Source organism: Protopterus annectens, chromosome 3.part0, assembly GCF_019279795.1.
Source record: "Protopterus annectens isolate FY-2018-M chromosome 3.part0, PAN1.0, whole genome shotgun sequence".
In the NCBI taxonomy this organism is placed as follows: domain Eukaryota; kingdom Metazoa; phylum Chordata; order Ceratodontiformes; family Protopteridae; genus Protopterus; species Protopterus annectens.
This window is the reverse complement of record NC_056731.1, coordinates 1,363,070,575-1,363,085,427: the sequence shown is the minus strand read 5'-3', so window position 1 is coordinate 1,363,085,427 and position 14,853 is coordinate 1,363,070,575. Positions and strand designations below refer to the sequence as shown.

Here is a 14,853-nt window from a genome sequence, read left to right as displayed (position 1 = left end):
CCGAATATCGGCTCCGACTCAGCCGATTTTACTAGCTCAAAGTCTCTCATTGGCTGGGCTAACAGGGTATCCCATCGTGGTGCACGGCTCCATATCCCCAGATCTAGTTTGCTGCGAAAAAACATTTGTACTCCATACACACATCACATCCATATAAAAAATAAACTAATCAAAGGGACTCTGCAGGTGACAACCTAACCTCCAAATCCTCCAGGCAGGGGAAAGGTGGGAGGGTAAGTAACAATGTGAGGCAAGATGGACTACATACATCGAACGTTATGGTGAGTACATAACTTCTTGATGTTATGTAGTCCTATCTCGCCTACATTCTTACCCATGGGACAGCGTCCTTAGCACCTACATCCTGGGTGGCTCATAGGAAAATACTCCTGAGAACTGTGGAGCCAAAGGAAGATCTGCCCCTGGAGACCACGTCCAATTTGTAATGAGAAACAAAGGTGTGAGGAGAAGCCCAAGGAGCTGCAGCACATATATCATCCATTGACCATCTAGCTTGATAGGCTGTGGATGTAGAAACAGCCAGAGTAGAATGTGCCTCGACTGGAAATGGCAAATTTTTACCTCCTGCCTGATAGATGAAAGAGATACAACTGGCTATTCATCTAGACAGCGTGACCATGGATACCAGAGAACCCAATCGGTTTTCCGAAAAGGAAACAAAGAGTTGGTCAGATTTTCGGATATCTTTTGTCTGGTGTAGATAGAAGCGTAACTGTCTATGTACATCCAATTGGTGAAATCTAAATTCTGCCTTGTTAGAAAACTGGGGGAAGAAAACAGGCAGCTCAATGGACTGATTCATGTTAGACAGTGAAGCCACTTTAGGAAGGAATGAGGGGTTTGGTCTAAGAGAGACCCTATCGTTATGGAAGATTAAATATGGGGGTTTGATGGAGAGGGCTTGAATTTCCGACACCCGCCTCGCTGAAGTGACTGCTGTTAAGTATGCCGTTTTCCATGTCAAGAATTTTAATTCACAAGTAGCTACAGGCTCAAATGGTGGTAGAGTAAGGGCTTGAAGAACAAAATTGAGATCCCAGGGCATGACAGGTTTGGATACTGGGGGACGAAGCAATAGAGTACCTTTAAGGAATGCTTTGCATAGTCTGTGTGCCATGAGACTAGGATCATTCACTATGTGGAAATTAGATATCGCCGCCAGCTGAACTTTGATGGTGGCTGATGCGGACCCCTGATAAAACAGCATAGACAGAACTCCAGAACTGAATCTATTGGAGCTGTGTAAGGATTAATGTCTCTAGTATGTGCCCAGATAGAGAACCTTTTCCATTTGCTAGAATAAATCTTTCTAGTGGATGGCTTATGAGAGGACGATAATATGTGGACCACTTCCGGTGAAAAATTATGATGTCTGACTAGCGATGGAAGTGGAGTAGCCAGGCTGTCAAATGGAGGGTCCTCAAAGAGGGGTGGAACTGTCACGACGTGTGTGTCAGTAAATCTGGTTGAGGGTCCAGAATCCAAGGAGTGTCCACAATGTATGGTTGAAAAAAGGGGAACCAAACTTGAGGCCAGTGTGGGGCAATCAGAATCATTCTGCTTCCCAAGGATTGCGCTTGCTGAATCACCCTTGACAGCAGGGGAAACTGAGGGAAAGCATAAAGCAGACCGGAGGGCCAATCGTGAACCAGAGCATCCCTGGGTGATTCCCCCTGTGGGGGGATCAGCGTGAAGTAGTTGCTGCATTTCACATTGAGAGGGCTGGCAAAAAAGTCGCAGCAAGGCTGACCCCATTTGCTGAAGATTCACTCTGCAACCAGGCGATTCAGGGACCACTCGTAAGGCATAAGGATCGCTCTGCTTAGCCTGTCCACTATTACGTTGGACTTCCCCAGAATGTGCGTTGCCACCAGAAACCGTTGGGAAGCTATTGCCCAATGCCACACTCGCATAGCCTCTCTGCATGGGGGGGTAAGACCGGGTTGCCCCTTGCTTGTTGAGATACCACACTATTGACATGCTGTCAGTGTATAGCAACAGTCTCTAGAGGAAGAACTTTCTGAAGTGCCTGCAATGCAAGAAGCACTGCTCTCATCTCCAGGACGTTTATATGCAAATGTATCTCGTGTTCCTGCCACGTGCTTTGGACTGTCCTGCCGAGATAATGCCCCCCCACCCCCCATCTGGGAGGCGTCCGTGGTCACTGTGGCAACAGGGATGGGTGGAACGAAGGGCTTTCCCCGTTCAAATTGTTGGTGCACAGCCACCAACGGAGGTCCTGCTTGCACCTGTCTGAGTAAGATGGGATGAGATAGAGGAAGTCTTTAGAGAAACCACTGGACAAAGAGGAGCCATTGAGGAAGTCTCATGTGTAATCTCGCTAGAGGGACCAACATGATAATTGCTGCTATGGTCCCTAGGAGTTGGAGAACCAGTCTTGCCTTTGCTTGTCTCACAGGCATCAGCATGTGTATTTGTTGTTGTAATACTGTGATCCTTTCTTGTGGTACGAATGCTCGCATTTGAATGGTGTCTAACTCTGTTCCTATAAAGATGATACGCTGTGAGGGCAATAAGGCAGATTTTTCCCAGTTTATTATGCCCAACTGGTGACATAGACTGATGGTAGCGTCTCTGGTCTGAACTAGTTGATGCCTGGTGGGGACGGTAAGGAGCCAGTCGTCCAGGTACGGAAACACCTGGAATCCCTGACGTCTCAAGTGAGCCGTCACCACTGCCATACATTTGGTGAACACCCTGGGGGCTGTGGTGAGACCAAAGGGCAGGGCTCAAAACTGGAAGTGACTGGCTCCCAGCCGTAAGCGTAGGTGACTCCTGGATGCACTGTTCATTTTTATATGGTAGTAAGCATCCTTGAGATCGATGGAGCACATCCATACCTCCTCTCCCAACTATGGAAGAATCAACTGTAGTGCGACCATACGGAACTTGGACTTGTGTACGTAATTGTTGAGTTGACTGATATCTAGTATGGGTCTCAGGTCACCTGTTCTTTTCGGCACAAAAAAGAATCTTGAGTAAGTCCCTAATCCGATTTGGTCCAAGGGGACTCGTTGGATGGCTCCTTTTTCTAGCAGCTGCGAGACCTCTGAGGCTGCTTGATCCCTTTGACTGGGTGGAACGTCTGGGATTTTTCTGATTGGCGGGGGTACTGAAGAGAATGGAATGAGGTAACCTCCGGAAATTATCCGTAATACCCATCAGTCCTGGGTAATGCTCTCCCAGGCTTCCGGACACAAGGAAATTCGACCCCCGACTGGCTCCGGATAAGCGCAGTCGGGCACACCCTCAGGAATGAGAGTATGGAGAGCCACGGAAGGAGTCGCGGTCTACCGAACTGCGGGGGCCCCCTCTGCCTCTGGGGCGACAGCTCCCCGAATACCCCCCCCCTGCCTCTGGAGGGGGGGGGGTTCACCTTGTGCGGCAGGAAAAAACCTCTGATTTCTTGAACCACATCCCCCCCCCCTGCTGGGCCTTGGGATAAGGCCTAGAAGGAAGGGAAAAACAAACCCCTACGGCAGAGAGGGTCTTTCCCTCTTGCTCGCACCTGATGAGAGTGTCTTTCACTTTGGTCCCAAACAAGGAGGAACAGTCAAATGGGGCGTCAGTGAAGGAAGACTTGAAGGCCTCCGCAAAGTGACACAGGCGCAGCCAGGCTTACTTTCTAAAGGGGACCCCTGAGCTTGCTGCCCTACTCGCTCCCTCGGCTGCATACGAAATGAGCCGCATGGACGAGTTAGCGATGGAGTTGAGGGTAGAAACCTGGGCGTTAACCATCTGAGCCACCGCCTCAGGTATGTTACCCGCAAGAGTATCTCCTAACTCTTTGAGGAGATCTCTCTGGAGCCGAGTGAAGTGAGACAGATAATTCAGTGACCGTAGAGTGAAGGTTGCTGAAAATAGGGTACGCTTCCCATACCGGTCCATGGTCCTAGACTTCTTGTTAGGAGGATGGATAGATGAAGAAGACTCTGCAACTTCCTTCTGGGTGGCTGCCACCACCACCATGGCATCTACAGGGACTCCTTTTGACAGAAACTCTTTGCCCTGGGGGGCAGAGAGGAATTTGTTGGGATGCCTGGGCACGGGCTCCACAGAATCAGGGTTTTCCCACACTCTTCGACAAATGAGGTCAAGAAGTTCATCGAAGGGTGGAGACATCCATGAGGCGGAGGGTTGAGCGCCAAAAGCCTTAAGGAATACTGACTCCTCCTCGGAAGGAGCTTTGGAAGGCCAGTCTCCTCTGTTTCAGTATCTCCAGGATATAGGAGAAGAAAACATCAGAGGAAGACTTAGGGGACCCTTCTGATTCCTCGAGGTCAGTATCGGAGGTGAGAGACTCATCCTGGGAGTCTATGTGCTTCCTCTTGCACAGTTTCTTTCTAGGGGGCTCCTCAGGCACGGACTCTGGGAGACCCTCAGAAAGTTGGGGACAGCTCATGGGGGTATCCTTAGGGCCTGGCGCTCTACTGTCCATGGATAGGTGAGTGTCAGAAGTTCTAGCTGGGGTGGTGGGGGATGGAATGACTGACCCGGGTGATGTAGCTGACGATCTGGCCAGCGCGCTCCACATGGCCTCAAAGGCTGCCCCCCCCCCCCCAAGTCCGAGGACCGACCGGCCTCTGAGGCCACAACTGGGACTGGGGTCCCACGAGCCGATGCACCGAGTGGGAGACTTGGAACCGACAGATGTCCCGAAGTATCCCCCTTGGGCCCGACCGAAGAGATCAGAGTCTCGAACCCTGTGGCCAAAACAGACATGGTCGGAGCCAAGGTCGGCACCGATAGACCCAGAGGGGGCATCGGAGCAGGCGCAGGAACATCACTCGGAGCGGAGCATACCGGCTCAGACGACAAGGATGTGCTCAGAGGAGGAATCATTGAAACGGTCATAGGAACCTGCTCCGGAGCAGTGTGTGTCGGAGCAGAGAACAATTTAGCCAACACCGGTGACTGCACCACCCTATCAACATCCAAATCAGAAAGCCTGGAGGATTTGAAGGACAGCGATGGAGATTGGGATCTCTTGTCAGGTGAACCATGCCTCACACTGGGCGACCGCCTCCGAATGGGTTGAAGAATAATAGGAGCCGACGCCGATTCAGTTAACACTTGATACCTCCTGCGGCCCCGAGGAGGGTGGAGCCGAGGAGGTACAGTACAAAACAGTAATCTTCTCCGGAGCTCCGAGGTGGCAGATGGAGCAGTAGATCTTTTCTTAGCCTTGGAAGCTTTAGATTTTGACTGAGGACTAGAAGCCGAGTCTATAGCTTCCTTAAATGATGGTTTTAGAAGTCCTTTTAATATTAATTTATTTTTCCTCTCCTGGAGCACCCTAGGACTGAATGCGTGGCAAAAGCTACACGACTCCTGTAAATGGATGGCTCCAAAGCAGTAAACACACACAGAGTGCCCATCCGTGATGGACAACTTATATCCACACTTGGAACATTTTTTAAAGCCAGAAGGCTTATGCTCCTTCTGATCCTTAGACATTTTATAACCAGCGCTAGCGAAACCACCTAGACACAACTTACAAAAAGGGCGGGAATAACACACAAATTAGAAACACCAGAAAAACTGTACTAGACACACTCTTAGAACCTCTAACTGAAACGGTTCTTCTAGGGAACACACAGATAAAAACAATCACACAAAAAAGTTTATCTAACAACAGAGGGGAGGACTAGGTCCAACTAAAACGGGCCTAGCCCGCTGGAACAGTTAGGCATACCAAAAACGCAACTATCACACTCAAACACAGCGACAGCATAGCTATCAAAATAGCTTTTGGGTATGAAATATAAAATTTCTGTAACAGAAATAGCAAAAAAGAAGGTACTTGGCCACAGCCAAGCGAGACCACGTCCGAGCTACACAAGCGGCAAACGAGATCTGGGGATATGGAGCAGTGCACCATGGGATACCCTCTTAGCCCAGCCAATGAGAGACTTTGAGCTAGTAAAATCGACTGAGTCGGAGCCGATATTCGGCTCCGAACCCACGGGTAAGAATGTAAGCAAGATAGGACTACATAACATTATAAGTTTTCAAGTAAGTGTTTACAAGCAGTATGCAGACTTAACACTTTCCAAAAATTCTCCAAAAAATTCAAAATTAAAAGCACAAGAAGTGAATCAAATCATGTCATAACTCTATCCCTTTCAATCAAAGTGCCTGCACTAAGAGAAAACAAGAAATGAAGATAAGTTATCATGAGGTATACTCAGAAACAAAATACATTTCTAGATGCTTAAATATAACACCTTTAAACAAAATATCTCAAGCAGTAAAATAATAATGGAAAGACACAGTTTACAAAGATACCCAAACATTCAAAGTGTTTAAAACACATACATTTCCCAATCTTTAAATCTTTCACTTCAGTTGAAATGTCTCAAAAGTAGGGCATTTTTTTTCTTTACAAAAACAGCTCCTGTATTCAGCAAGCCCTATTCTAAAAACAGCAGCTTCTGAAAAGAAACTTCTGATATTAATAAAATTGTCTGTATTCTACAGAATTACCTGTATTCTACAGAATTTCAAAAATATTTAAAAGAAAAGGTAGTATTTTCTGTGTGGAAGGGTTCTCCTATGAGGACTTGTCTGCCAGAAATGAAGCCTGTGGCCAGTTGCTGTTCCTTGTAAAGTCTCAGAGCTGAGACAGAGTACTGAAGATTCTTCCTCTGGGCTCAACAACCAGCAGAGTGAGGGTGTGGGAGGTAGATAGAGCATTGTGAAGTTGGCCAATTGTTTCCTGGGAAGGAAAAGATGCAACCCACTGCAGCAGCAAGAAGGATGAACATCTGTACAGATAAACATCTGTTTGTGGAACTGTATAATTTCATGAAGTTCAACAGAGTTGGCTCAACTGGTGCTCAGTGCCACTTATCGATCTGGCTCCCCTCAACACTGTGTTTAGGAGTGAAAAAAAATGGCTGTATTCTGATTAGTGCTCATATAAATGTAGATATACACAACAGTGTTTCAAAGTGTCCAAACAAACATGATGCTTCAAGATATTCATTTATTTATTGTTAAGATATTTTTTAACTGGGTAAGCCCACTGGGAAAAAGAATTCCTTTTCATGGGTGATCACAGAGCACTGTCTGGTTAAGTGACTTGATCAGAGACATACAGTATGCAAATGGAGATAACAAACCCTGTGTCCTGGGTTACAGGAAGCATGATCATTAACAGTCTGGAGTGTTAATTCTAACTGCAAGGCAATTACCAGAATAATTCAACATGGTTCAAACAATAATAAATATATGGAAAGAAAGTCTGTGTAGTATAATAGGGTTCCTATCAGAACATCGAAAACTATAAATAGTGATCGACCTAAAGGCAGAAAATGCCGGACCTCGATATGCTTTTTTGTGAGATTGCAGTGCAATGAAGAACGGAATATTTGCCCTTTCCTCACTGTACTGCTAAGTCGGAATTGGTGTGTATATATATATATATATATATATATATATATATATATATATATATATATATATATGGTTTACTATTGAAATTGCGAACATCACTCGGTCGACTGTCGTGTAATTGAGCATAAGGTCGGAAACACAGATGTCGAAGACTTTATAATCAATCGAGGAATGGTTTTAACATGGGTCGAGGTAGGTGTACAGTATTATTCCCTACTACAACCATCTTCCCTACCTCGACCCATGTTAAAACCGTTCCTCGATTGATTATAATGTCTTCGACATCTGTGTTTCCGACCTTATGCATTCGACCATACGACTGTCGACCAAGTGATGTTCGCAATTTCAATAGTAAACCTAGATATATATATATATATATATATATATATATATATATTGCTAGTGGGGTGGGGGGGGGCTGTGTCCCCCCACAATACGAGTTTATAGTTTTCGATGTTCTGATACAGACCCGTATAAGATATGGCAATGCATAATTAATATAGAGGACCACAATCAGGTCTCTGATCATAACCAGGATGTTGTGTTTGAGACATGAATGTCAAGAAATCTATTTCAAGAGCAAAGCTAAAGAGGTGAATAAGGGCATGCATGTTAAGAACCCATAACATCCTGTGTTATGATCAGAAAGAGATGGTCATTATTTTTTGTAGTGCATGGAGCATTACAAAAGTTAGAAAACAATAATAACAGACAGTGCAGTAGCTGTATGTGTTTTATAGGCTCTTGCCACCCCCATAGTGCCTTTTTTAGGCAAGGCTCAAATTCTAAACCTACCACCCTAGAACACAAAAAAGGAAAAAAAATAAGGGTAATGCTGCTCAATGCCAGAAGTCTCACCCTCAAGATGCACGCACTCGAGGCCCTTCTCAGTATGGAGAACATCGATGTCTGTGCTGTGACTGAAACCTGGTTCAAGGCTCCTGAGAGCACCCCGGCACTATCAGGTTTTACCTCATATCATGCATTCCGGCCCCAAAATCCGGACAACACCAAGAAAGGAGGGGGGGTGTCCATGTTCATCAAGTACACCCACACCTCAAGGTTGGTGGCAATGCACGATGCATCGGTGACCATCCAGGTGCAATTAACCATAGGCAAGACTGCTCTGCAATTTGTAGCATGTTACAGGCCACCATCTCAAACTCAGGAACCTCACATAGCTTTCCTGAAAACACTGGAGGGGATAAATGTATCTCCAAACACCATCATACTAGGTGACTTCAACTACCCGAATATAGACTGGGATCACTACTCAAGCCCCAACACTCTAGCCCAAAGGTTCCTAGAGTTCATAAACTCAAATGCCATGGAACAACTAGTCACCATCCCCACAAGAGGAGAAAACATACTAGATCTCATCATCACGGACATGGGGTCACAATGTTCAACACCGGAAGTATACCCCTCACTGGTGAGATCAGATCATAAACTAATCTCACTGGAAGTCCACATCCCGCCCCCACCTGATATAAAAAAGACCACAGTGAAGAACTTCTCAAAAGCCGACTTCACACTTCTAAAGACTAGTGTGGTCTCTTTTAAGGCCCCCGAGCCTACGGAAACCATTACCCAAGCCGCTGAAACACTTACAAATGCCTTCTACCAGCACCTACAGGACTGCATGGATCAGGCAATCCCAAACAAAACAAAGACTCTTTGTACCAAAGGCAAGCGTCCAGTCTGGTGGACCCCAGTCATAAACAAGCTCTACAACAAAAGGAGGAAGCTACTACAAGATAGAGCAAAATCCTCAAAAGGGAAGACACCTTTAATCATTATAAGTAAAAAAACTAAGATCTCTCATAAAATCATCCAAGGCAAATTTTGAGAGAAAAGTCGCTAAGGACTCAAAAGACAATCATAAGGCCTTTCTTTAGCTATGTTAGAAACCTGGGAGGAAACTCCCAGATATGCTCAGAATTAGTTCAAAATGATGTAAAAATTACTGAACCTACAGACATTGCCAACATACTGGCTGACAGGTTCAGTGCTAACTCCCCCCCCCCCCAAAAGGAGAGATATCTATACCAGAGGATTGTAGCCCCCCAAACATCTCTAACGCTCAGGTGAGAACTGCTCTCTCCAAGGCGAAAAACACAGCATCCATGGGACCAGATGGTGTCCCCAGTTGTGTGCTCCACGAACTCAATGAGGAATTAAACCCGCAGTTAGGGCAGCTGTTTAATCTTAGCCTCACCTCAGGATACGTACCCAAGGAGTGGCGTACGGCAACTGTGGTCCCACTTCACAAAGGCGGTGCCTCCACCGACCCTGGAAATTACCGTCCCATCAGCTTGACAAGCCTGATCTGCAAAGCTATGGGGAGGATCATAATGGAACTCATAAATAAAGACATAGGGGACTTGCAGACTTTGGATCCAACCCAGTTTGGCTTTGTCAAAGGCAGATCATGCCTTTTAAACTTGGTTGACTTTTTCGAAACAGTCACCAAGGCCATTGATGAGGGAAAGGCAGTCCACACAGCCTACCTCGACCTGTCAAAGGCTTTCGACACAATACCCCACTCAGGTATCATTGAAAAACTCATCAGCTTAAATGTAAACCCATACGTCACAAGATGGGTTGCAAACTGGCTAAGTGACAGAACCCACAGTGTCAGAGTTGCTGGCGCCATGTCAGACTCAAAGCCTGTCACAAGTGGTGTCCCACAGGGCTCAGTCCTGGGCCCACTCTTGTTCGGCATCTACTTTTCAGAAGTACAAGCAAACACAGGAGAGTTATGGCTGACAAAGTTTGCAGATGACTGCAAACTGGGCGCCATAGTCGAGAACACATCTGACACAGATATCCTTCAGAAGGGTCTTATAGAAACGGATAACTGGTGCCAGAGCCATGGCCTAAAGTTAAACGCCAAAAAATGCATAGTCATACCCTTCGGGAAAAACAAGGTTACCCCTAGCTACCATATAGGTGGCAATCCACTAAGCACAGAAGAGGTTATCAGGGATCTGGGGACCCAGGTTAACAGTAACCTTTCGTTTGACACTCATGTTGCCAAAGTAGTTAGGAAGACCTTCTACATTACCCACCTGATCATGAAGGGATTCACATCTAGATCAAGGGAGGTCATCGTCCCCCTGTACTCATCACTCATCAGACCAATGATTGAGTACAATGCCCCATTCGGAATGTATCTGACCAGACACCTGCAGCAACTGGAAAGGCCCCAAAAGTTCCTCACCAAAAGGATAAAGGGTCTCAAAAATATGTCTTATGCTGCCCGACTGAAGGAACTCCAGCTCTATTCAGTCACTTACCGTCTGCTCAGAGGTGACCTGTGCCTGACATACAAGGCCATGTCCAACCCGGAATTGATGAACATGCTTCACCTCAAAAAATCTAGATCCCTCAGAACTACAAGGGCGGGAGACTTAAACCTTGACACGGTTATTAATAGGACGTGCTGGAGGGACAGATTCATCACCCAGAGACTCCCTATGCTGTGGAACAAAATCCCGGTACATGTGAGGCAGAGCACCTTGGTGGCTTTGTTCAAGAGAAATCCTGACCAATGGATGGGAGATCGCAGATATACCCCAGGGATTACCTCAGTGTCATTGCTTGACAGAGGCACAGCAAAATAATGGGCATAGTATCCTTCAAACTAAAGGGGTGGCGAAAGCCACAAAACTCTGGGCTAGGCTTATAAATGCCCTTGGGCAGATAGCCTAGTATGAACCTATGAACCTATAGCTTAGAAAGCTGCAACATGAAACTGCTGACACCAACATACCTTTCAACTGCTCATGATTTTAATGGGCATCCCTGATTTTGGCTCAAAATTTAGCTCTCTCCTCCTAAAACTGGAGATTTTAGAAGAAAAAGTGAAGGACTGTACTTCATAAATAAGGATAATAATTTGAGATGCAGACTTTTACTTCAGAAAATGCTCATTATTTCAAATTCTCTTTCTGTCAAAGTCTGAGGTGAATAGTGCTAATATCTGCAATAGTATCCCTCATTTATTTCTGGATTTGCTTCTGATTCTGTACGTAAGTGGTTGTGAGCCATGCACAGAGAACAGTCACAAGTCTAAATGAACTGTGACAGCTTCCTATCGCTTTTCTGTGGTGGCTGCAGACTATCTAGCATGAGACTTGTGTTTAACAATGCTGGGGGTGCTAAACAAAAGCTTAAGCACCTTTTTGACGTCAGAAAGATGCCTAACAAGCTTGTCTTTTCACCAGTTTCAGAGCTTAATCAAAGTGCTCACTATACTTCATGATACTGTAGTACCAGTCTGTTCTGCGCTTAAGCTATGTCTAAGAGCAGCACAGTCTTTAAAGAAGTAAAGAAGGAAAAATAATGATGCATGGAGGTTTCAAAAAATGTTAAAAACTTATGATGGAAAGAATTATCAGTGACTCTAGAAATATGCATTACACACAGAACCTAACATCGGTTTGAAGCTGAATGAATTATTCTGTTATTAAATGCTTAACCTAATGAATAATCATCTTCAAAAAAATATGCTTCCAATACAAACCTGTGCTTTTACAGATTTTACAGCTGGTGTACTGGTCAATTTAATCAAACTAGTGAATATAAGGAACTTATTTCAGAAAATATACTTCGATCATAAAGTAGTGATTCCTAAATTAACTTAAAAAGGTACTCAGTGATCCAACAATTGTCAGTGAAACTGTGTATACCTTTTCAGAACAAAGTACTATGTCAATGGACAAAAGGGTAGCCTATTATACAACATGATCAGTCTATCTTATACATTAAAAATGGATAAGTAATGTTACAGAACTTGTAAACTAACCTGACATATAAAAAGCAAACGGCATAGACTAACTTAAAGTTCGGACAAAATATTAAAAGTAAAAGACAAACCTTGGCTTGACCATTGTAATCATCATCTAAAACACAATATGAGTTCTGAGGACTATTACCCCGAAAGAATCGAGAAGACCTCAGGTATCTCTGGAAACTCAATAACCTCCGTGCATTTCTTGCTGACACAGATCCTTCTGTTTCGGAAAGTGCTAGAAGGAGAAAAGAACACAAAAGTCAAAGGTATATCTGTATATTCACCAGCGCTGGAGTGCCTGCAAATGTACTTGGGGTTAAAAAGAATCATACATAATATATGCAGCTATCAGTTAAATGTTAGATCAAAACTAGCTTGCTCCATTTACTTTACTTTAAAATAAAAAAATCTGAATTCGCTCAGGGGCAATTTCATTTTTCAGGTTACACACGAGTATACATTTTCTTGTCATTTCACTGATAATCAATTTGTGAAAAAGCATGTCAAGTAAAAGCAAAGCAGATTACTCAAATTTTCAACACGGGTATTTTTCAGGGTTTCAAGCTCCTCACACCAAAGCCATCTATATCTAAAGATGTTATATCAATCAACTCTCCAGACTGCTGCACCACAAGAAGGACAAACCCCATGCATATAGCACAGTGTTTTGAAGACAGATAATGTGCTTCAGTCATACCTTTCAACTGCTTAGCACAAGTAATTAGGACAAAGCCTAAAATAATGGGGGGCAAAGGGCAAAAAAATGGGGTCAGATTTTAAATATTGCTCTTACAAAGTTAGAAAGTTGCTAGAATAACAGGATTTGTCTTAGTACACATTTTTTGAAGGATAAGCAGACTGAAACTAAATGTAGGTCATTATTTGGTGACTTCAATCATCAGTTATTCACCAGAAAACCACACATCAAATTTTATGAGAAAAAGACCAAATATATATATATATAGAACAAAAATCTGAACATTCTGCGAAAATCTGGACAGTTGAGACATGTGGCTTCAGCTACCTCTACTTAAACTCTCAACTGTCACAGTTTTCCCAGTAAACAATGACAAATATCAGCTTTCCAAAGTACAAACTATAGGATGATAAACCATAGCTTACACTGCAACAAAATCGTTCATAAACAAATGTTTAAAAACTACATAAACCTTGAATGGCAATTTTTTTTTATAATTAACCTTCTTGCTCAAATACTGATGACTCACTTGGGAGGCAGGTATAAAAACAGTGCTTAGGCATACAATTCACATTCTCAACAATATTAGTTGTTTAATACTAAAAATGTTAATTTAAATACAATATCGCTGCCAATTTGTCTTTGGATGCCTACCGAAATTTAACATCAAAATTATGTTTGCCCTTAATTCTGCCAGAAGGGTGTCTGAGTTTCAAGTCCTTATGGTAACTGGATTAAAAATGTGTGGAAATAGCTATCAACAAACAAAACTGTGCCAGGAGTACATAAGTACAGCTGTGTAAAATCTTACCATAATGGTAGATGTCCTTCTCTTCACTGCTGCACTATTCATTACATTAGGGGGATACCCTGCTAAGGACGGCTGGCATGGTAGCAGAAGTATAAACCCTCTTGCCTAGCCTTTCCATGGTCCTGCTATCTTTATCAGAGGGCAGTAACTTGGGAGAATGAAGTAAATGAGAGGGCTTGTCAAAAGCTACAGACACCACCGAATTGGTCAGGAGGACCCTTGTACAAAAATTTAGTCTTCAGGCACCATACAGAATCTATCAGATTTCTTGGGAGCAGGGGGCTGAGAGTCTGGAGCCTTAGAAGCAGTGGAAAATGCATCCAACAAGGCAGCCAAAACAGGACAAAGAGCAGATTAGAAGAATCCATCTGCAGCAACTCATATCTTATGTGCCTCAGAAACCTGAGCACAATCCCATTTAAAGAACTCCATCATCCTGGAGATCATGTTCCCAAATGAAATGACTTCAAAGGGAGTATCAGCACTGGTAGATTCTTCTTCCTCTGATCCATAGTCCAAAGGAGGGGGAATCTGAGAAGAGTAAGCAAGGGATTCCTCATCTGAATCCAGCTCCTCCCCAGAGGAATCCTGTTCTCTGGGTCTTTTTAGGGGAGCAGAGGACCAACAGGGGCTAGAACAGAAACTCCCTGAGGAGGTTTCAATGCCATCAAAGCACTAAACAAACCCTGAGTGAATTACTGCCATTCACTTTGTGGATCCTTAGGAGCAGGAGTAATATGCTTAGTCTTTGCTTTTGCTTCAATGGGACATCCGCCTTATAAAATTTAGAAGGCTCTGACTCAGGAACATCCCTAGGCCCCTCGCAGATAATCAGTTGTAGTTCCCTCTAAACGCCCACAATGTACATCTGTAATACCTCCTCGGACGTGCTTAAAGTCAGATCTCTGCCGGTCTCGGCAGAAGAATACAACAATAAAGCTGGGTGACTCTCCGACCATTCACTTGCTCAGGAGAGATGTCCGTGGAAGGCTGAACGGCAGAGGATTCTGGCCTAGACTTCTTGGCCTTCTACAGTGACGGCTGTCCTTGAGAGCAGGAAGTTCCCTTATTGTGTTTTTTGCAAGAAGCTTAAGACACTGTTTTTCA

At 44.3% G+C, this 14,853-nt stretch overlaps 1 protein-coding gene across 1 annotated transcript in view; it reads right to left on the bottom strand.

Moving 5' to 3' along the window:
• PDE7A (phosphodiesterase 7A) overlaps positions 1-14,853 on the bottom strand; it is a 1,297,734-nt gene that overhangs the window by 1,091,932 nt on the left and 190,949 nt on the right. The window contains exon 2 of the mRNA XM_044065847.1: positions 12,322-12,473. Within this exon, the coding sequence (XP_043921782.1) occupies positions 12,322-12,473 (152 nt within the window). The remainder of the gene's footprint in view (positions 1-12,321; positions 12,474-14,853) is intronic.